The sequence below is a fragment of the Chinchilla lanigera genome, unplaced genomic scaffold, assembly GCF_000276665.1.
Source record: "Chinchilla lanigera isolate Chin_1 unplaced genomic scaffold, ChiLan1.0 scaffold00011, whole genome shotgun sequence".
Taxonomy (NCBI): Eukaryota; Metazoa; Chordata; class Mammalia; order Rodentia; family Chinchillidae; genus Chinchilla; species Chinchilla lanigera.
Window position 1 is genome coordinate 18,621,227 of NW_004955412.1, and position 22,080 is coordinate 18,643,306.

At 43.8% G+C, this 22,080-nt stretch overlaps 1 protein-coding gene across 7 annotated transcripts in view; it reads left to right on the top strand.

Moving 5' to 3' along the window:
• The first annotated feature begins 5,796 nt into the window (after positions 1-5,796).
• Positions 5,797-22,080, top strand: part of Cep164 (centrosomal protein 164kDa) — a 68,663-nt gene continuing 52,379 nt past the window's right edge. For 6 of the 7 annotated variants that reach the window (XM_005378211.2, XM_005378212.2, XM_013511151.1 and 3 more), the window contains exons 1-3: positions 5,797-5,916; positions 12,827-12,929; positions 17,486-17,597. In XM_005378211.2, coding sequence (XP_005378268.1) covers positions 12,848-12,929; positions 17,486-17,597 — 194 coding nt within the window. In that variant the 5' untranslated portion in view covers positions 5,797-5,916; positions 12,827-12,847. Of the gene's footprint in view, positions 5,917-9,684; positions 9,721-12,826; positions 12,930-17,485; positions 17,598-22,080 lie in introns of all 7 variants that reach the window. The other variant, XM_013511149.1, reaches the window with a different exon arrangement.

Genomic DNA, 22,080 nt, shown 5'->3' on the forward strand with positions numbered 1-22,080 from the left:
TTCAAACCCCAGCACCAAGGGGGAGAGAGAGGGGAGAGAGAAGGATAGAGAGAGGAAGGAGAGAGAGAGAGAGAGAGAGAGCGAGAGAGAGAGAGAGAGAGAGAGAGAGAGAGAAAGAAAGAAAGAGGGAGGAAGAGAGAAGAGAGAGGTGAGAGGAGAGAGAGGGAGAGGAAGAGAGAAGGAGACCGAAAAAATAAAAATCAATAGATCCATGTATATATTGGAATTGTGTATAGATAACAGATGTCATTCAATACAGATGACATTCAATATACAAAAAACTTCCACAAATCAAAGAAAAGCCTCAATGAGATAAAAAAAGTAAACAATATAAACAGGTAATTCATAGAAGAAATTCAAACAGCCAATAAACACAAAAAAGTTTGATTTTATTTCTAGTGGAAAGATATAAATTAAAATGGTATTTTAAGTACCACTTTCTTCCCTCTCTTTCCCTTCCTTCTTTCCACTCCTCCCTCTCAGATTGGTCATGTGTTGCCGTTGGTGAAGGTATTGATTGGACTGCACATTATTCTATCTTTTGGAGAGTAATTTGGCAATGCCTATTAAAATATAAAAATGCAAACTCTTTGAGCATTGTCACCTCTAGGGCCCTATTACATAAAATAATAAAATTTCAGCAGTGTGTACAATATCAAAGTTGGGGGGGGCAGAGATGTAGCTCAGGGGCACAGCACCTGCCTGGCAAGCACAATGTCCTGAGTTCAATTTCCAATACCAAAATTTTTTTTTGGAAATAGCTGGGCATGGTGGTTCATGCCTATGGTCCAGGTTTTGGAAGGCTGAAGCAGGAAGATCATGATTTTCAAGCCAGCCTGGCTGCATGTCTAGTTCCAGGCCAGTAAGTACTATATAGCAAGACCTTGTCTCAAAAACAAATAAACAAGCAAAGAAGCAAACCAAGAAACCAAGTAAATGGTCACAAATAGGAGACCAAGACATTTGACATTTATTCAATGACATCCTAAATAACTGTTAAAAAGCAATGGCATAGCTTCTTATGAAATGACTTTGGAAGATGTTTATAGCATGTTAAGTGGAGAAAGGACATTATGATCTCATTTCTGTAGAAATTTTAAAGTATGTATTTGTGCTTAGATGTGTATACAGTACTTACAAATTTTTAGCTGCATGAACATCAAAAAATCCCAAAGACAGACATCAACATGCCAACAATTGTTTCCTCTGAAATGGAGGGATTCATTTCTTCTTTTCTTTGCTGAAGTTATCCACCCAGTGACTATACATTGAGGGCCTCTGCATAGTAGGCACTATTTGAGGCACTGAGGATACATCAATAAATAAAACAGACATAATCTCTGTCCTTATGGAGCTTACATTCTAATGCAGAGTGACAGACAATAAATAAACAAACAAAGTTTTTCAGATGTGAGTGTACTGTAGGGAAAAACAAGTCAGAGAAGGGAGCTGGAAGAGCAATTTGTAATTTTTAAATAAGATGGATTGAAAGTACAGAGGAAACATTTTGCAACTTTATATACTTTTTAAAAAGTCGCAGGATTAACCAGTGTTTTCCTTTTTTTCATGTGGGTGCTTTTTTATATATACCGAAACGGTATGAAATGAGAAGAAGAATTCTAGTAGTGGAATTTCTGATCTAGAGTTAGAGGAAAATTTGACTCCCTCATTGTCTTAGGTATTTTTCTCGTCTTTGAGACAAAATGCCCCACATCCAAAATTAAAGGAGGAAAGATTTAGTTAGCTCACAGATTGTAGAGGATTTAGTCCATAATTACCTGGCTTCAAGGTAGGATAGCATGGCAGAGGGGCAACCATTCATGGCAACAGAAGATACCAAGAGCAACAGGAGAGAAAGAGAAAAGAGAGACAAACCTCTCTTTGTCCCTTATAATGTAGGCAGGGTACCCACCTTAGGGTACATGTAGCACTCACACCCTTACTCCTATCATTGGACCTTGAATCATTCAGGAACTCTAGATTCACCCACCTCTAAAAAAGCCTAGGACTACATGAGGCTTTGGGGAGACATCTAGACACAAACCATAACATTCTGCCCCTCACCCCACAAAGGCTTATGTACATTCCTTTATGCAAAAGACATTTAATCCATCTCTAAGAATTGCTAGAGTCCTAACAGTTTCAGCATTGCGGAAAAGTCCAAGTCCCAACTCTCCTCTGAGATGTAAGGCAAACTCTTAGCTGTGAGCCCCTGTACAAATGAAAAGAAAGTTAAACACTTTCAACATTCAATGGCACAAGATAGATATTTCCATTCCAAAAGTTACATACAGGGGATACAATGGACTGGAACCAAAGCAAATCCAAAACCCAGTAGGCCAAACATTAAGTCCTTTTGTTCCATGTGCAGCATCCAAAGCAATCTGTAGCAAGATACGAACTCCAAAGGGCTTGGGTACCTCCACCCTTACAGCACTTCTGGTGGGTGTAGCTCCCATGGTTTCTCTATGGAGCTGGCTCTGCTCCCTCCTTGAAGTTTTCCTCAGATGATCCACGTTCCTGGCTTCCCCAAACTTCTGGGGTCTCCACTGCACCTTTGGCTTCACACTAACAACTTTCTACACTGCCCTCTCAGGAACACACTGTGTGGCCTCCCAGGACTTCTGAAATCTGAGGAAGCCTTCCTGAATCCGTAACTCTTACATTCTGCATGCACCTAAAAACAAGCACCATTTCGATGGTACTAAGGTCTGCTAGCAGCAGCAGTACCCAGGTTTCTTTCTCTCTCTTGGCTGTAGGGGTTGAGTGCCTGGATTGCTGAGCACTCTGAATCCAGTTCTGAGGAACAAATTCTTTATGTTGCCACCTGGGGCCTTCTTCTCAAAGCAGTCTTTCACTTTTACAATTTTGGGGCTGCAAATAGTGGAGTCCTACTGCTTCCTGTGATGCCCTCAGCTCATCTTTTCTATTCTCCTGTTCCTTCTTAGCAATCAAGGTCTCTCTGCTCTATCTTTGCAGTCTATAGCTTTACTGAAGCTTTCTTTCTGGCCAAACTCACAATGTTTTAAATCATTCTGTTTGGCTCTTTGCTCTTGATTCTCAACATAAATCTGGCTAAAAGCCCCCAACAGCAGCCATGCTACTGCTTCAACATTAGACTGCCTTGAAATTTCTTTTGCCAGATTAATTAGTCTACCACTCTTACTCTCAGTCTCAGGTAAAGTCTCTGGACATGAGCAAAATGCAGACAAACTTTCTGCCAAGCCATAACACATATCATCTGGAGTTCAACAACCAATGCAGTCCTTCTCGGCAGAAACCTCCTGAGCCTGGTCTTTAATGGCAGGATTTCTATGAGCCTTCTGGTCTTCTGAGCTCTGACTAGAATCTCCCACATAGAACAGCCTAAGGCATTCCAGCTCTCCTTTTTCAGCCAGCATCTTGGAACCTTTCCAAACTCTTTCCACAAGCCATTCCCAAAGGCTCCTGAACTGCATGGTCACATATAGTCACAGCAATAACCCCACTTCTCTGGTACCAAGTTCTGTCTTAGTTACTTTTCTCTCATTGCTGAGACAAAATACCTAACACCCAAAGTTAACGAAGGAAAGATTTATTTAGCTCACAGTTTATAGAGGTTTCAGTCTGTAACTAGCTGGCTTCCAGGCAGGGGTGTCATGTGGAAGAGGGGCAAAAGTTCACAAAAATGAAAGACACCAAAAGCAACAAGAGCAAAAGGAAGATACAAGCCTCTTTCTATCCCTTTTGTTTTATCCAGACTTCTGGTGCTAGCACAGTGCCAATCCAATCAGTGGACTGATCCAGCAGTCCCAGTACCATTAATCTCAGTATTGCACTATGAATTAATCACAAACTCTAGATTCAGCTGCCTCTGAAAAAGCCCCATCTACATGTGCATGAGGCTTTGGGAACATCCACCCTTAAAAAAATCATCTCTAAATGTTTATCCCTAACTCTAAAAGACAATCTACAATGAGTGAAATTCTCCCTCGTTGGTTGCGTACACTACTAGTATGTCAGTTAATGTGTCATTATTGTTAACTCCTCTCTGAAAGACTTACTTTCTTAAAAATGTTTACCTGAGAACATTTGATAAATGAGTTTGCGTTTCTGAGTACAAAACTATGCAGCAGCCTGATACAATGCAAATTGTTTATCTGTGTGAGGATAATCCCACTAATCTCAGTATCCCTTATTTTATTAGCTCTTCCTATCAGCTGGGAATCCATGTTAAGGGGGAAAAGATAAGCATTTTGATGACAGTTGAAGTAGACCAGATTGATTGCAAGTTCTTTGATTTAGGGAACTACAAATGGCATTTTGAATCTCTGTTCTGTGCAATCTGTGGTGGATGAGCTGGTGAGACTTAGGGTCCTTTTCCACTCTGGTCCCTTTGAACCTTCAGACTTTTAAGGTGTGTGGAGAAAAGGGAGGAACAGCACTTTTCATCTGTAGTGTGAATAAAAGAAGTCCAGAGAGAACTTTGGCAGAAAAATTTAAACATGGGGAATATGTTCTGGCCATCTGATTGGGGATCTACAGGAATAACAGTCTGAGTTCCTCATTGTGGGATCAGGTTCCTAGTGGTGCAAAGACTAGTTTCAAGAGTTTGTAGGTTCCACATGCGACTCTAGAACCTACTGGAGCTGCTTCAGTTGCGTGGCTTCACCATCTCCGTCTCTCCCTCCTTCTCTCCCTCCCTCCCTCTTTCTTTTCTTTCTTTCTTTCTTTCTTTCTTTTTTTTTTTTTTTTTCCGATACCGGGAACTGAACTCAGGACCTTGCGCTTGCCAGGCAGGCGCTGTGCCGCTGAGCTAAATCCCCACCCCTCTTTCCTTCTTTCTTTTGAGACAGGGTCTTGCTATGTATTTCTGTCTGGCCTTGAACTCACTGTGTAGCCCAGGCTGGCCTCAAACTCACGGGGATTCTCCTGCCTCAGCCTCCTGAGTGCTGGGATTACAGGCAAGCGCCACCACATCTGGCTCTTTCTCTTTCAGTGAGCAAAATCTCTGCTTTTCCTGTTCCCATTTTCCCATTCATGGGAAATTCAGGTGTCTCTGCTCCATTTTACTTCTCTAGGAGACTGGCCATGTGGGAGAGAAAGGAGTATTTGTTCTCTGTGTAAGCAAAACTCAAGCACTTTGGAATTACATTACTATCAATACTTCTACTAGACGGAGTGTGTGCAGGATCTACACATTATGTTACTTTCTTCTTCTTCAACAGATTCTGAAATAATTATGACAGACGTTACCATCCGTTACCATCCCTCGCAGAAAGGCAAAGTGATCCCTGTGTGCCAATGAAAACACGGAGAGTAGAAACAAGGTCTTCTTAATTTCTGATCAAGGGCTCATTGATTTAATTGAAGCATAGAGCCATTTTTTGGGAGGAGGGGACGGAGGAGAAGGCATGCGGATGGGAAAGGGATCTCCATGACCTTAAATTCACATTTCTTGTTTATTAAAGGACCAGCCAAAGGACTGATTATTGGTGGTAACTATTATTCAACTGGCATTAATTCCACTAATAAAACGTAATGACCAATCAGTTGCCTTGGATAACTTACATTACTATTACTATTTTTAATAGGCCTTCCGTATCCTGAAAGAAATTCTCCTCATATCTAAACTGAGGTTTTTTAATCACTCCAGAAGCCCCATCACCTATCATGAACTACAATTTCCATCATGCAATGGGAAACTCCTGCGTATTCCGACGGGACTTCCAACCAATCCAATGCCAGAGCTCTCAGTCAGCGACCTATTGGCTCCGGTTAGAGGCGGGACTCTCAGTTGCTAGGTTGGTACCCGTCCGGAAGTGGTTTTTGGCCGCTGCAGGGCAACACCCCGGCGTCCCTGGAAGCGGGGAGCCGGGGTGGTGCTGGGGAAGCGCCGCAGAGTCATCGCCCTGAGGATTCTCGGGTGGGGGACAGGTGAGGACCTTGTTGGGGAGGGGCGGGATGGCGTGGTTGGGAAAGGAGGGTTTCGGGGAAGTTGAGGCAGCTTGGCCTGCCAGCTAGCGGGACGCGCCCGAGTGCAGGCGGGAACTGACAGAAAAGTGAAAAAAGAGCGGCCGAGGGAGTGCCATAGCTTCAAAACCTCTGTCGCCCGATCGCGAGTGGGCAGCGGGGCCCTGGCAGGTGAGTGGGCAGCGGCCGGTGCAGGAGTGAGGGCGCGGGCAACGCGAGGACCGCTGCGGCGCTCTTTTAGCTCGTCCGGCCCGCTGGCAGCTGGCGAGGCCCGGCCTTCCGAACCCTGTCTGTATCCTCTGTTAGGGATCCCTCAGTATCCGAATCTGGGGCCACCCCAGCCTGATGCCATCTTTTGGACAGCTGAGGAAGCTGGGAAGTTTTTGTTTTCTTTGCGCTGATTTAAGACTCCTCACTTGGCGTCCGCGACCCCCTCTCTGCGGAATCTCCCAGCACAGCTCTTTGCAGGCCCCTCCTTTGCGCTCATCGCGCTCATCTCCATGTGAGTGCGCCCAGAATTTCAGTTGCCATCTCTTCAGCAAAATTCTCTCCAGCCAGAACACTTTCCGGAGCTTTTATCTGCTTAATGGTCCTCTCCAACCTTCCCTGGTCCCCGGATCGGTTCCTCCTGTACTTGTATTCCTGCTGTCACTGAAGGACTTCACTCAGACAGCCAAGTCTACACCGGAGTTCATAAACGCCGTAGAAATTTGTTCACTGTATGCAGGTTGAAGCGCTGTAGTTTCCCTCCGCCTGCGCCCCTCCCTTACTGCTGCACATCAGGTCCTGCTTTATGCTTCCTGCTACCCGCAGAGCCTGGCCTTTCCTTCCATCCTCACAGCCACGGACTTAGTTCATCATTTCTTGCCCGTGCTTGCAGGATAACTTCCTAAGTGGGCTGTACGCCTCTGTTCTTGTGCCTCTCTAATTAGCTCTTGTGAAGCTGTCAGAGTCATCTTTCTGAACTAGAAATCTCATCATACCAGTTTCCTTTGTGAAATCCCACGATGCCTCCCTATGTACGTCAGACAAGTCAGTCTTTCCAAGCCTCTGTAATACTCTTCTTGCCTTCCATTCTGGGTCGCTCCTGCCACCCCGCTGGCTGGCTCTTTCTTTCTGGTCCTGTCAGAGTGGTTAAGGACTCAGACTTTGGATTCGGATAGACTTGGATGTACGCATATTATGCTGTGTCATTTACTAGCTGTGAAACCTTGGGTGAGGTTTTATTTATTTATGTATTTTTGTATCAGAAATCGAACTCAGGACCTCGTGCTTGCCAGGCAGGCGCTGTGCCCCTGAGCTATACCCCAGCCCAAGGTACTATTATTTTTATGGCAATAGCATCAATAATACCAGCTACATTTACTTAACATTTACTGTTTACTTGGGATTGTGCTAGGTACTTTTCAAATATTCTCTCACTCACTGTTAAGTAGTCTTTTCTTTTATCACAGAGTATCATGATTGTTTGAATTAGACACATGAGGTTCCTGAGGCTTAGAGAGGTGAAGTACCTTGCCCACGGCCATACAGCTGGCAAGTAAGATCTGGAGTTTGGATCCAGATTTTCTGTCCTAAAAGCTAGTGCTTTGACCACTATGCCATCTGTCACTTAAAGCATGGAGAGGCAAGTTGGGCCAACTACGGGCTTTTCCATCTCCTGAGATGCCTTGGTTCTGTCTTAGTGGTTTACAGCATTAACCGAGCTCCTGCAGTTTGTATTGGCTTGTTTTAGCCTTGGTTGGACAGTTCAAGAGGAGGAGCCCTGGCCTCAGGAGCATGTGGAGAGGTGGCGTGTAGTACCATGAGAAAAATCGTATTGAGAGAAGTATGCCTATGAACATGTTTCTAAAAACTATGTTCCCAGGCCAGGGATGTAGCTCAGTGGCACAAGTGCAAGGTCCTGAGTTTGTTTCCCCATACCAAAAGAAAAAAAAAAAACAAACAAAAAACCAAAAACAGTGTTCCTGGTGTTGAGCTGGTTCTGGGTTGGCAGGAGGTTGGCTATGGAAGGCTTCTTGGAGGAAGTGTGTGAATCACTTCTATTCTGCTAGGTTCTGGGACTGGTACAACAGAGCTCCTCCCCTGTAACTCTACAGCTTGTGGTGGGGCTTAGGCTATGTAGCAGGCAGATCTCATCAGACTTCATCTGAGCTGTTGGTTACTGCTCTGTGGAGTACAGTGTTGCAGCTTTTGATTGCCTAGGCTTGAGTAGAATGCTCCTCACTGTCACAGGCCTAGAGGAAAATCTACTTATTTGTCATCTCAGATCTAAGGGGAGTTTCTTAGGCTTCTCATCCTCTGTTACCGTGGCAGCTCAGGTTGCCAGCCTCTCTTACCTAGGCCATCTCATGCTTTTATGTAGGGCCCTCCCATAGTTGCTCTGCTTTTCAGCTTTTCTTCTCTCCTCTTCTTGCCTCTTTCTTCTTCTTCTTTTTTAAAAATTTTTTTTGGTCTTTTTTGTGACAAGGTCTCACTATGCCGTTCAGTCTAGGCTTGAACTCACTTTGTAGCCCAGTCTGGCCATGAACTTGCAGTGATCCTCCTGCCTCAGTCTCCTGAGCGCTGGGATTACAGGTATGTGCCAGCATGCCCAGTGTACCCCCTCTTTTGAGACAAGGTCTTGCTATAAAGTCCAAGCTGACCTCAACTCATGATCCTCCTGCCTTGGCCTCCCAAGTGCCGGTATTAGAGGCATATGCCACAGTGTCTGGCTCTTTGCTCCATTTTTCTTCCTTCTTATCTGGCCTCTATTCCAGTCTGTATGCCCAATCTCTGCCAGGGTGATTTTTTTCAAAATGTGTATCTGGAAAAACCCTCTCCTGGGTTTCAATTCCCGTACGGTAAAGGATAAGTCCCTGGCACGGCTTGGCTTCCACACATCTGCCTCCCCAGCGCCACCTTGCTTGGTGGTGTTCCCAGCTGAAAGGCCTTAGTGCATGCTGCTTGGCTGTTAGAACACATTCCTGCTCTCCGCATACCTGCCGACCCTTCAGTTCTCAGCATAGGTGCCATCGAATTGCCTCACTTCCTCCAGGCTCTTCTTCCATTTGTAGCACTGCCCTTCTCTGGCACTATTTGATGGGTCAACTGTTCTTCACTAGACTAGCTCTAGAGAGTGACAAGTGAATGTGTTTTTAATAACCATTGCATCTCTAGTCCTAGAAATATACAAACTTGGTAGGTCTCAACAAATATCTTTCTTCCCTCTCTCTTTCTCGCTCTCTCTGTTTTGGTACTGGGGACCAACCAAACCCAGGACCTTTGCACTGAGCTATATCCCTAACCCATTTTAAAATTTTCTATTTTGAAGACAGGATCTTGCTAAATTACCCAAGCTGCGCCTGAACTTTTGGTCCTTCTGCCTCAGCCTCCCAGAGTGCTGGGATTACAGGTGTGCGGCACTATGCCTGGCTAACAAGTATTTTTTGAATGTGTAAATGATTTCTAGTAGCCATTAAAGAAATAATGGCTTCTCTTCCCATAGTTCTTTTTCTTGCAAGTCCTTGCCCTTTTGGCCCTGTCCTTGACTACATCTTTTCTGAAGTCAGGAAAGGTGAAGATGGAAGGTGGAATGTAAATATAGCCCACTCATATTTTAATATTTTCTGGAAGATTTGTTTGAAGTTTGGATGATCCATGATTTCAGATTTTAAATATTCTTCTTGGACCTTAAATTGTTAAATATCCATCATTATGTCCCTAAATAATTAGCTTTGTTTTTTTTTTTAGGTACAAGAATTGAACTAAGGACCTTGCGCTTGCCAGGTAGGCGCTTGTGCCACTGAGCTACGTCCATGGCCTTGTTTGTTTTTTGAGACAGAGTCTCACTCTGTAGTTCAGGCTGACCTTGAATTCACCATGTAGCGCAAGCTGGCTTCGAACTTGCAGTGATTTTTCTGCCTCAGCCTCCCAAGTGCTGGGATTTCAGTCATGCACCACCATACCTGGCTTAATTAGCTTTTTTCTATGATGACAGATGTTGTGACTTTTCAGAGGTGATTTTTATATAGGGATTGGTAACATTCAAAAAAAATTTTATTTTATTGGTACATTTTGCATATACATACATAACATTCATCATAGAGAATTTGTACCTGTATGTGATACATCTTTTTTTTTTTGGAGGGGGGTACCAAGAATTGAACTCAGGACCTTGTGCTTGCCAGGCAGGCACTTATGCCTTTGAGCTATATCCCTAGCCCATGTATGTGATATATCTTGATTCTTTTTTTTTTCCCATTCTATTCCCCTCCCTTCAACCCCTCTTCCCCTTCTTATTTACAAAAGCTTTGCTTCCATTCTTTTCTTCTATTCTTTTCTCTTTTTTTTTGTCCTTTTGAGGCAGGGTCTCGCTATGCAGTTCAGGCTGGACTTGAACTCACTTTGTAGCCCAGGCTGGTCTTGAACTTGCAAGGATCCGCCTGCCTCAGCCTCCCGAGTGCTGGGATGACAGGCGTGCACCACGACACCCAGTTATTCTTTTCTTTTTCTCATCCTTTCTTTCCTTTCCTTCTTCCTGCTCCCTTGGGATAGGTAACACTTCTCACATGCAGGATTTCTCAAATTCTGTGAAATGTTAATACAGTGCCTTATGTAGAAACCATGCTTGATATATGCTTGTGTATCCTGATATTCAGGCCGCTGTTGGGTCCTCCCTGCCCATGGGTCTTTTCCATTTTCTTTCTCTTTTCTCCCTAATTAAGAGGATTAAACATTCAGGTGACTCCTTAAGCCACCAGGCAGTGGGCTCCATCTGCTGCCCTGGTTTTAGGTCTGTTGTGTCTGCTTTTGTGATGTTGGTAGCAGTCAGGCCCTTCTGGTCTCTGACCATGCCGAGATGTGAGCATTATGCCTGCAGGCTGATAGGGCTTCTTAGGTTCTGGAGCAGTGGTCCTTATGACTTTAGCTTGTGTACTGCAGAGAGGAACCCTTTTTCCTTTGGTCCTAGCTTCTGAGAGGGGCAGAGTCTCACTCCCTTGGGGGTCCAGGAACTGATGAAGAGGCTGATACCTGTGAGTCCTAAGGCTGATCACCTCTGCTGTCGTGGTCACAGAGGGCATGTTAACAAGTCTTGATGGAGACTTTGTCAATTGTTAGGGGTCCATCTTAAGGGATCTGGAATAGATTCAGATTCCAGATTGAGCCATTTCTTAAACACTTCCTCCAGGACAGGTCCTGACGTTTTTGATGGTGGGGTCTTTGTGCTCAAAGAGGGCCACTTCAAGCTCGCTCCTCCCGGGGGAATAGTGACAGCTTCTGAAGAAGTGGGAACAGGAGAGGTCAGGACTGCTGTGCCAGACCCCTGTTGGCTGATCACACCTGGTGTGGCTCACTCCTCGCCAGGCAGGGGATGGGCTCTGAGCACAGAGCTGTCTTACGGGGCGGGTTAGCTGTGCTTCACCAGGCCTCGGTGTGGAAGCTGTCCTGGGGGAAGTTAGTGGAACTGCACGGTCCTGAGGTGGTGGTGGGTCTAGGGGTAGGAAAGGCAAGTGATTCTAGAGCTGCACCAGCTCAGGTGAAGAATTTGGCACTACTCCATTCCTGGGGCTGGAAACCTCGAGCTAAGGTTGGACTCCTTTTGTAGAGAGCTTGGGCTAGTGCAATAACATCATCACCTGGGCGATGTAAACCACAGAAACCTATTTTCTCACGGTTCTGGAGGCCACAACTCCCAGGTCAAGGTCTGTTTCTGGTTCCTGCCTTGCTCATGGCCTCTGCCTTTCTGTGTCTTCACTTGGCAAAGAAAGAGAGAGCTCTGATTTCTGTCCCTTTATAAGGACACCAATTCTGTCAGCCAGGGTTCCACCCTTAATGACCTCATTTAACCTTAATTACCTCCTAAAGACCCTATCTGTGCAAGTTAGAGTTTCATTGTTTGAATTTTGGAGGGACACAAGCTAGTCTGTTGCAGCTCTTTTTCACTTTCCCTCCTATCTCCTTCTTAAGCCCGACACCACTGTGTCCATCCACTGTGTCTGTCCCTTCTCCATTCCTGCTGCTTCTGTCCTAGTTTAAGTCCTCATCATCTTTCACTTGCATGGCAGTCTCCTCAAGTGGTTTCTCTGGCACCAGTGTCTCATTTCTCCAGTCTAGCTGTGCCAGTCCTGCCAGAGTTCTTGTCCTAAAAAAAAGACTACCCAGTGTCACTTTGTCCCCACAAGGCCCCAGTTGACTCCTCTTTGGAGGGCAAGGTGGAGGCTGTTTTAGCAGTCTACAAAGCCTCCCTGTGACTGGCCCCTGAGCTGGCTTTCCCCCCAGTCCCTGCCACGCTTGCTGTCATCCTGTGCTGCAGAACACCTGCTCCTGCACGGAGCGCTCCTTGCCTAGAATGCTTTTTCATTCTTCAGTGGGAATTTGTTACTCCTGTCTTAGTATTCCTGGGCGAGAGTGTTATTGCTTCTGCTGCTGCTGAAGTTGTGCATGCTTTCTCCTCTAGATCGCAAGCTTCCTGAGGGCACTATTAGATGTAATGGTGTAACTCACTATGCACTGGGTTATGCTGCTATGTGGGGGTTTGCTTTGGTGTCACTGGGGTTTTCTACTTGGGGGTCCTGTGCTGTAAGTCCTTCTACTGTTTGAAGAGGATATGAAGCCAATCCCTTTAGAGAGCAGGTGTGTGGATCTTTTGTGGTTCAGGTGTTCAGCAGCCTTGGGAGGTGCACCTCAGTGAACTTTCCCAGGTGCAGAGCCTGTGAAGCCTGAGTTCTGAGCTTCTGCACTACTCTCTCTCCTATTCCTGGTGCCATGGCATCGCTGGCCTAGTTGGCTTGCAGGGTCTGGTCTGACCTAGATCCTCCACCACCCAGGCCAATTTTCCCCTTGTAAGCCCAGTTACTGATTTTCTCTGTGGATGGGGGTCTCCGGGGTCTAGGTGTTCAAGTCTAGGCCAAGCATGGCTGGACGACCCATCCGCATAGGAGACCAGCTGGTTCTGGAGGAAGATTATGACGAGACCTACATTCCCAGTGAGCAAGGTAAGAGGCTTGTGGGATCTTGTTCATTGTTCTTCAAGGGCAGCGATAATGTCCGATCCATCTCCGTTCTTTCAGTACAATGCAAGATGCAAGAAAGGGCTGGCTGTGGATCAGGAATTGTCAAGCTGTATGGAGTCCATGGGTGTAACTTGGCTTGTTGCCTATTACTGTAAATAACATTTTATTGGAAAATAGCCACCGTTATTTGTTTCTATATTGTGTGTGGCTGCTTCATGCTATGACCAGTGTGTTACACAGTTATGATAGACAACATATAACTTATAAAGTCTAGAACTTACTGTCTGGCCCTTAACAGAAAAAAGTTTGCCAACCTTGGCTTAGATCAATAATTTTTTTGTGTGTGTGTGGTGATAGGACTCAAACCCATAAAGATTAGTTTTAAATGAAAATGCAGGAAGGCTGGGCATCGTGGCGCATGCCTGTAATCCCAGCACTTGGGAGGCTGAGGCAGGAGGATCGTTGTGAATTTGAGACCAGCCTGGGCCATAAAGTGAGCTTAAGGCCAGCCTGAACTGCATAGCAAGACCCTGCCTCAAAAAAAAGAAAAAAAAAAAGAAAATATAGGAAGGGATATTATGAAATACAGTATGTCCTGAGGCCAGAGCAAACCCTTTGTCTTTTTTGCAGTGCTAGGGATGGAACCCAGGGCCTTGCCCATGGTAGGCAAGCATACAGCTTCTGAACTATGCCCCTAATCCCTCAGTTTGTTGAGAACAAACTGTTTTTTTTAAACAATCAAGACTGATATTATTAATAAAAGTAATAACATTTAGCACTGCTATGTGCCAGTCTGTTTTAAGAACTTTATAATTACCCTTTCAGCCTTTGCTGCTACTCAATGAGTCAGGTACTATTACTATTCCTATTTTACAGTGAGGAAATCAAGGCACAGAAAGGTTAAATAATTGTCCTATAGTTACACCAGTTCTATAGTAGTACAAAGGATCCTTACATGTGTATTCTATGTCCAGGGCCTGCTCTTTTAAATGCTATATTTGTTTTTTGGAGTGAAATTTTAATTTTGAAGAGTTATGGATCTGGACACATTTTTTTTTTTTTTTTTTTTTTTTTTTTTTGTCTTTTTGAGACAGAGTCTCACTATTCAGTTTGGGCTGGCCTTGAACTTACTTTGTATCCCAGGGTGGCCTCAAACTTGCAGCGATCCTTCTGCCTCAGCCTCCCGAGTACTGGAATTATAGGCATGCACCCCCATGCCCGGCCTTGGACACATTTTGTTTACAACCCAAATAGTCTGTGAGCCTGTGAGAGTGAGCTGAGAACCTTTATATCCCCTGGGAGTCTATTATCCCATATATTAACCTTAGACTTTCCTTATAGTGTAATATGTTTTTTCAATTGCCATGTAGAAAATTTTAAATTTTTATATTTAAATTATTTTGTGCTGAGGGTTGAATCCAGAGCTTTACTCATGCTAAGCATTTGCTCTACCACTGAGCCATACCCTCAGCCCCAGAATTTTGAATTTTTGTGTTAAATCTATCCATCCATTCTAATATAGCCCCTGAACTATGTATCATAGTTAGAAAAACCTTTCCCCTCCAATGGTAAAATACTTATATATTCTTCTAGTTTTGCTCCCATACCATTAATGGAATAGCCAGTCTCCCCCTGATTGACTTGGGTGCTGTGCATTTGGGTCTATTTTCTTTTGTCCTCTGCTGTTTATTCAGATGTCACTGCTCTACTCTGATTTACTGAGGCCTCATCATGGCTTATAATGTCTGGTAGTCTAAAAAAATGCTCTCATTGCTCTATTATCAAAGGTTTTCTTGGATATGGCTTGTTTCCCCCATGAAATTCAGAATCACCTTGTCACTTTCTGGGTAGGGCTTTATAATGGGGGGACTGTTGGTATTTGGAGAAAATTGTGTTTAATAACTGAATTAAGTTAGGGAGGGCTATCATCTTTATTAAGTCTCCCTAGTCAAGAACATTGTATTCCTTTCCGTATATGTCTTTGTTTTGCTCTTTTAGGAGGACTTTAAGTTTTCTTTATATTGGTCTCATGCATTTCTCACTCAGATCTTCCCTCCCTCCTGTTCTTCCTCTCTTCCTATTAAACCCATGTCCTCACACGTGGTGGGAAAGGACTTTACCACAGACTTACGTCCTCCTTCCCATTCATTCATTCATTCATTCTTTCTTTCTTTCTTTCTTTCTTTCTTTTTTTCTTATTTATTTGAGACAGGGTCTCCCTATGTAGTTCAGGTTGGCTTCAACCTCATGGTGATCCTCCTGCTTCAGCCTGCTGAGTGCTAGCTAGGGTTACAGGTGTGCAGCACCACCCCCAGCTCTACTTTTATTTTGAGACAGGGTCTCACTAAGTTGCTGAAGCTGGCCTTGAGTTTATGATCCTCCTGCCTCAGCTTCCCAGAGTGCTGGGATTATAGGCATGTATCATCATACCTAGCGGACTATTTCTTAATACATGTTGATCAGCTCTAATCTGAAAACCCAGAATTCAAAATACTCCAAAATCTAAAACATTTTGGGTGGAGCATTTCTGACTTTGAATTTTCCGATCAGGGATGTTCACCCAGTAAAGTCTGCGCAGATATTCCAAAAACTGAAAAAAAAAAGATCTGAAGTCTGAAACATTTTGGAGGCAAGATACTAAGCTTGTGTTGTTGTCTTTTTTGGGTTGCTGTTGTAAATGAGGTCAAAGTTTTTCTAAGGGAGTTTATTTATAACTTGTGCTCAGTCCAAGTTCAGGGGTTCTAATCTCAAGCTATCATTTCCTCTTCTTGGGCTATCTCAGTAGCTTTCTCATTAGCTCACTGCTTATCTTTTGGCCCTTGTCCAGTCTGTGTGGCACCTAGCAGCCAGAGTGATCTTATGTATGAGACACATCGCTCTTGAGCTCTGCTTTTAGAACTGTCCCACACTGCCAACATAATACCCTCGGTGGGCTTGCAGGGCTCTTTGTGACCTGGCCCTTCCGCCTGGCAAGGCTCTCTGTGCCAGTCATATTGACTTTCTGGACGTCTCCAGGTAGGCTAAGCTGCATCTTCCCACAGGTCCTTTGCACTTGCTCTTCTGCCTGCATACTCTTTCTCAGTGCTTTGCCCAGTACTCTTTGTATCCTGCATGTTTCTCTTTAGTATCTTCATTGCTGAGAGGGTTTCCTTGACCATTCATTCTAAAGAAGCCCGCCTCTACCTTGTCATTCTCTATCTCACACATCAGTTCCTTCCTTTGTTGTATTTGTTGGTAGCTCTGATTCCTTGCGTATTTATCTGTTTACCTCCCTGCTGGTGTCTCTTCTGTTAGAATGTAAAATCTGTAAGGGCAGCCAGCATTTCTCATGGTGGTTGGCATATGGGAGACACTCAAAAAGTATTAGTGAAATCAGTGAATAATTCAGTCCTTCCCTGGCCAACCAAGTTCCAGCTGGTCTTTTTTCTTTGAGACGGGTCTCAGTATGTAGTTCAGGCTGTCCTTGAGCTCACTTTGTAGCCCAGGCTGGTCTCGAGCTCACAACGATCCTCCTGCTTCAGCCTCCCAAGTGCTGGGATTACAGGCGTGTGCCACCACCTCGGCCTCCAACTGGTCTTTTGAGAAAAGTGGTCTTTATTTCTGAATCCTCATGTATGTCATGCTCCAGATTTTCCACTGAGATGATCCATATTTGTGATCTGCTCTGGCCTGGGCAGCTACCAGCTTAAGCATTGATGCCTCTTGGGTATTAATTTATTATTCCTGGGACCTCCAGTGACATGTTCCAGTGGTCATCTCATCTGTCTTTTTACCTAAAGGTGAGATAGCTCTTAATTCAGTACCTGTATATCTCCTGTATCTCTGAATCTCTGACCAAAGAATTCTTCTCAATTTTTGATTCTAAGAGTATAGTATTAGGGTCTGAAATACATCATAAAGTCGAAAAGAATCACCTTATGGAAGAGAGGGCTCACTCATGGGAAGAAGACTGAGTATCAGCTGCCTTCTGAGCGCAGGTGTCTTCCTGCTTCTAGACAGAATCGGTTACTGCCTTCTCCCTGCTCCCAGGGCACACTGCGTGTCATGGTCACAGCGTATGTCACCTGGCACCTACTCCATTTGTGAGCCCCGCCATCTGCAGTTATTTAGTACATGCTTGGTTATTGAGTGACAAGTACTTTTGAGCCGAGCGCTTGCAAATCTTGGAAGGGCTTATCTCCTTCTGGTAGGGCTGCCCTCATCCTGATGGTTCCGGCTGTGGCTTTAGAGTTCTTCCTGAGGTCCCTGCCATGGTAAAGGATTAGTTTTGGTCTTTGTTATTCTTGGGTTTAGATTATATTGTTGGGAGTATGGAGTTAGCATGTCCTGATTCAGATGGGTCATTTATTAATTGTTTCAGATGTAAGGAAATAATTCTATGTGTTTATTATTTATATTTAGAGAAATAATCTTTCCTCAGTGAAGAAAATTTGGAAAGAAAAGGCAAAGTAGAAAATGGATTGATGGTGATTTTTTTTCTTCTTTCTATCCATTGCCCTCTGTCCCTGTCTTTCTTACCTTCCTGCTGCTCCTTGCAGAAATTCTGGAATTTGCTCGAGAAATTGGTATTGACCCCATCAAGGAACCAGAGCTGATGTGGCTGGCACGGGAGGGCATCGTGGCCCCACTGCCTATGGAGTGGAAACCATGGTAAGTTGCAGAGGTATGGCCCACTGCCTTGGGCTGGCAGAGGCAGAGGGATCTGACACTGGAGATCAGTTTTAATGGCCACCTTTCCCAAGCCTGTACTGCATGGTGAGGGACTGCACTGTATCATTCTTCTGCTAGTCCTTTTCATGCTCCAGGCCCGGGCATGGGTACTTGTGATGGGACCTGGCACTTATTCTGTGACCATGAAGCTGTTACCCTTGGAGAAATCCTCTAGCACCCATGTGAAGTTTTTTTTCTTCTTTTCTTTTGTTTTTTGCAGATAGTAAAGTTATTTTATTTATTTATTTATTTATTTATTTATTTATTTATTTATTTATATTTTTGAGATAGGGTCTTGTTATGTTGTGCAGGCTGGCCTTGAACTCCCTTATTTAGCCCATGCTGGCTTCAAACACACAGAGATCCTCCTGCCTCAGCCTCCTGAGTCCTGGGATTACAGGCGTGGGCTACCATGCTTAGCTAATTTTTTATTACTATGTGTTTGCAGTACATAATGATTACATTCCCGGTATGTCATTGTTATTCCTTGGAGACAAAAACTGAAAGTGACAACTACCTCCTTAGCATGTCCAGAATGGGTGCTATTGCCACTGGGGTTTACAGTGAGGCTATGTAGGCTGGCAGAGGGTTTCATCTCCCTGGGCAGTCCGTGGCTCTGCCATCCCTGCATCTCTGTCACCCATTGAGGAAGGGGTTCCTGTTTGTTCGTCACTGGTATTTTCAATTTCAGTTAAAGCTCTTTGGACTGTGGAGGCAGAGAACCAATCAGGTTATCTCAGGGAAACAGGTTGATGGTGAAGAAATAGTGGCCAAGGTGGGGAGGCTGAGAGGAGCTGTGGTCGCTGCTGCTGACTTTCTCCTTCTAAGGCCCACATCTCTCACGGTGCCGGTGACGGTTTTCCGCGCTGTCCTCTCTCCACTTCCTCCTCCTCGTCCCTTGCACAGCACACTCCAGGTTGTCTCCCTAAAGTGAGCGCAGTTTACTTCCTCCCTCAGAGTGCGGTTTCCTATGCTTGCCCCATACGGGACCCCAGATGTCTTGGGAGGCCCCGCGCCTGCTGGTGGGGTGCGGTTTGGTGGATCTGGTGTAACCCTCTTGCTCTTACACCGTGTGACGTCTGGCTGTACTTCAAAATGACTGCAGCTGTTGTCTTAGCCTGCTCAGCTGAAGCATCAAAAATCCTTTTGGCTTTTCCTTACGTGGCAGTCTCCTTGTTCTCTTGATCTTTTTAGCTGCCTTTGCTTGGATCTTCTCCAGTTTCCTGGCATCCTGTAGGAAGTCTGACTGCAATTCATGCAGTATTTTAGGTGCTGAGGACTCATGGTTGTGTTTGTATGAAGAGGTTATAGGAAAGCATTTTCTGTTTTGTTTCGGATAGCTACCCTGATGGAGGGCAGGACACTGTCATCAGTGGAGCTTTATGCTAGTTGTCTTCATATACCCACTACCCTGTCCTATAGGGAGAATATGAACTAGTACAGCTCATTTATGTATGACACCTTTTATCCTCCTTTCTGAAGGATGATTACTATTAATTGGTATATTCTTTCCAGGTGGTTTTTTTTGTTTTTTTCCGGTATAGGAATCAAACTCATGACCTTGTGCTTGCCAGGCAGGCGCTGTGCCGCTGAGCTAAACCCCCAGCCCTGTTATTTGTTTTTTGAGACAGGGTCTCACTGTGTAGTTCAGGCTGGCCTTGAACTCACTATGTAGCCCAGGTTAACTCAAACTCGTAGAGCTCCTCCTGCCTCAGCCTCCTGAGTACTGGTATTATAGGCATGCACCACCATGCCTGGCCCTTCCAGATCTTTTTGGACACACACACACACACAGAAGCACTAGGTTTCTTTTTTTTTTTTTTAAAACGTAAGTGCCACATTATATATATACTTTTCTATTATGTCAGTATATGTAGGTCTACCTTATTCTTTTTATCAGCTGTATACTTTCCCCTATGTAGATGTACTAATTTCTTTTTTAAATTGTTTAAAACATCTTTCTTTTTTTCTTTTTGTATGTTGAAGATTGAACCTAGGGCCTTGCACATGCTGGGCAAGGGCTCTACCATTGAGTTATGTCCCCATCTTAGGTATACTACTCATATTGAAGGACATTGGGATATTTCTGAGATTGACTGTGTCTATAAGAATTTATTTCTGGATTCTTAGCAGTCTTCCATTGATCTTTTTATCTGTATTTATACCAGTACCATTCTGTCTTGATTACTGTAGCTTTATAATAAATCTTGAAATCATTGAGTGTAAATCCTCCAACTTTGTTCTTTCTAAATCCTTTGCATTTTCTTATGAATTTTATAGTTAGCTTGTCAATTTCCTGCTAAGATTGCATATAAATTAATTTGGGAGAAATGACTTTTTTATGGTAGTGAGATTTAACTCAGGGCCTTCACATTTATCTATATTCCCAACCTTCTAATTTTAATTTTTACTTTTTTGGGGGGTGGTCCCAGGAATTGAACTCAGGACCACATATGCTTGCCAGGCAAGTGCTGTGCCACTGAGCTCAACCTGCAGTCCTCCCAGCCTTTAAAAATTTTTTATTTTGAGGCAGTGTCTTGCTGTGTTGCCCAGGCTAGGCTTGAACTTCCAGTCCTTCTGCCTCAGCTCCCAGAGTGTTACTAGAATTACAGGCATGCAGCATGTCCAGCTAAACATTGACATCTTGATGGTTGACTCTGTCAGTCAATGAACAAAGCTATGGACATAACTATGGACTTAGCTGCATTAATCCGTAGCTAACAACCTATTTCTAGCTATTAGTTTTTCTTGAATCTCTCTTAAGAAATGGTTTATAGTCTTTTTGTGTGTACAGGTCTTGCCTATCTTTTATTAGATTTATCCTTAAGTAGTCAATATTTTTTTGATGTTTTTGTAAATGTTATATTTCCAATTCCCACTTGTGTGTTGCTTTTATATATAGGCATGAAATTGGTTTTTGTGTATTGATCTTGCAGTGTGCAACCTTGCTAAATTCAGTTATGTCTGGACTAGTAGCTTTTTTTTTTTTTTAATTCCATTGGATTTTCTACAGGGATGATCATGTCTTCTGAGAATAAAGACATTTCCACTTTTCCCTTTCTAATCTGGTTAACATTTATTTCTATTTCTTACCTTCCTGCCCTGAGTAGAGACTTCAGTTATATTAAATAGAAGTGGTGACAAAGGATGTTTTTGCCTTTTTTTGTGATCTTAGGCAAAAGTATTTAGTATCCTTTAGTAGATGTTAGCTTAGGTTCCTTGTAAATGCCCTTTGTCAGGATGGGAAAATTACCTTCTATTCCTTCTTTGTTAAGAGTTTAAGGGAGAAATGGGTATTGGATTTTTATCACTTTTTTCTGCAGCAATTGATAGGATCAGATGGCCTTTCTCTTTTTCAAATGTTAAACTGATCTTACATCCCTAGTCCTTTTTACTTTTGAGACGGGGTCTCATTAAGTTGCGCAGGCAGGCCTTGAATTTGCAATCCTCCTGTCTCAGACCTCCAAGTAGATGGGATTACAGTGTGCAGCACTGCATCTGGCTCCCTGTGCTTATTTATATTCATTCTCCCTCTCCCTCTCCCTCTCCCTTTCTCTCCTTCCCCTCCCCTAACCCCTCCCCCTTTACCTCTCTATCTCCATTACGGTGGCTACAGGTTACACATTTTGCTCATTTCTCAAAGAATGCATTTTTGTTTTCATGATTTCTCACTTTGGTTTTTCTTAATTCATTGATTTCTGTTCTGCTCTTTATTATTTCCTTCTTTGGTTTATTTTGGGTTCAGTTGGCTCTTCTATTCACAGTTTCTTTGGGATACTATACTGTTTTAAGTCTGGTAGCTGTATAGTATGAGTTAAGGTAGAACAAATCCTTTTCATATGATCTTTAATTTTGTCTTGGCATGCCAGGAGTGATGGCGCACTAAGTAGCCCAGGTTGGCCTTGAACTCATGGCAATCCTCCCGCCTCAGCCTTCTGAGTGGTGGAATTACAGGCATATGCCACCACACCTGGCTATTCCTTATATATTTCATTTGTGACTTCTCTTTTCTTTCTTGGCCCATCTTTCACGGGCTTGCAAGTTGTAATAATTTTCTCAAGAGGAAAATTGGCTGTTTTTGTTATTATTGAACCTTTATATCTTTCCTTCCATGTCCTTTAACTTCTATCTCATATTTATGTTTTGGAGACAGGATCTCACTGTGTAGTTCAGGCTGGCCTTGAACTCGCTGTCCACCTCAGAATAGTCTCAAACTAATACCAGTCCTCCTGCCTCAGCCTAATGAGTGCTGGGATTACAGGCACGCATCACCATAAAGATCACTTTATTATCCATATTGCATTCTGGGTAATTTTCTTAGGTCTATTTCTAGTTTCATCATTTGATTTTTTTCTTCTGTGTTCAGTTTGCTGTTTAATCCACCTCTTTTCTTTTAGATAACTCTGCCCATTCCTACAGATTC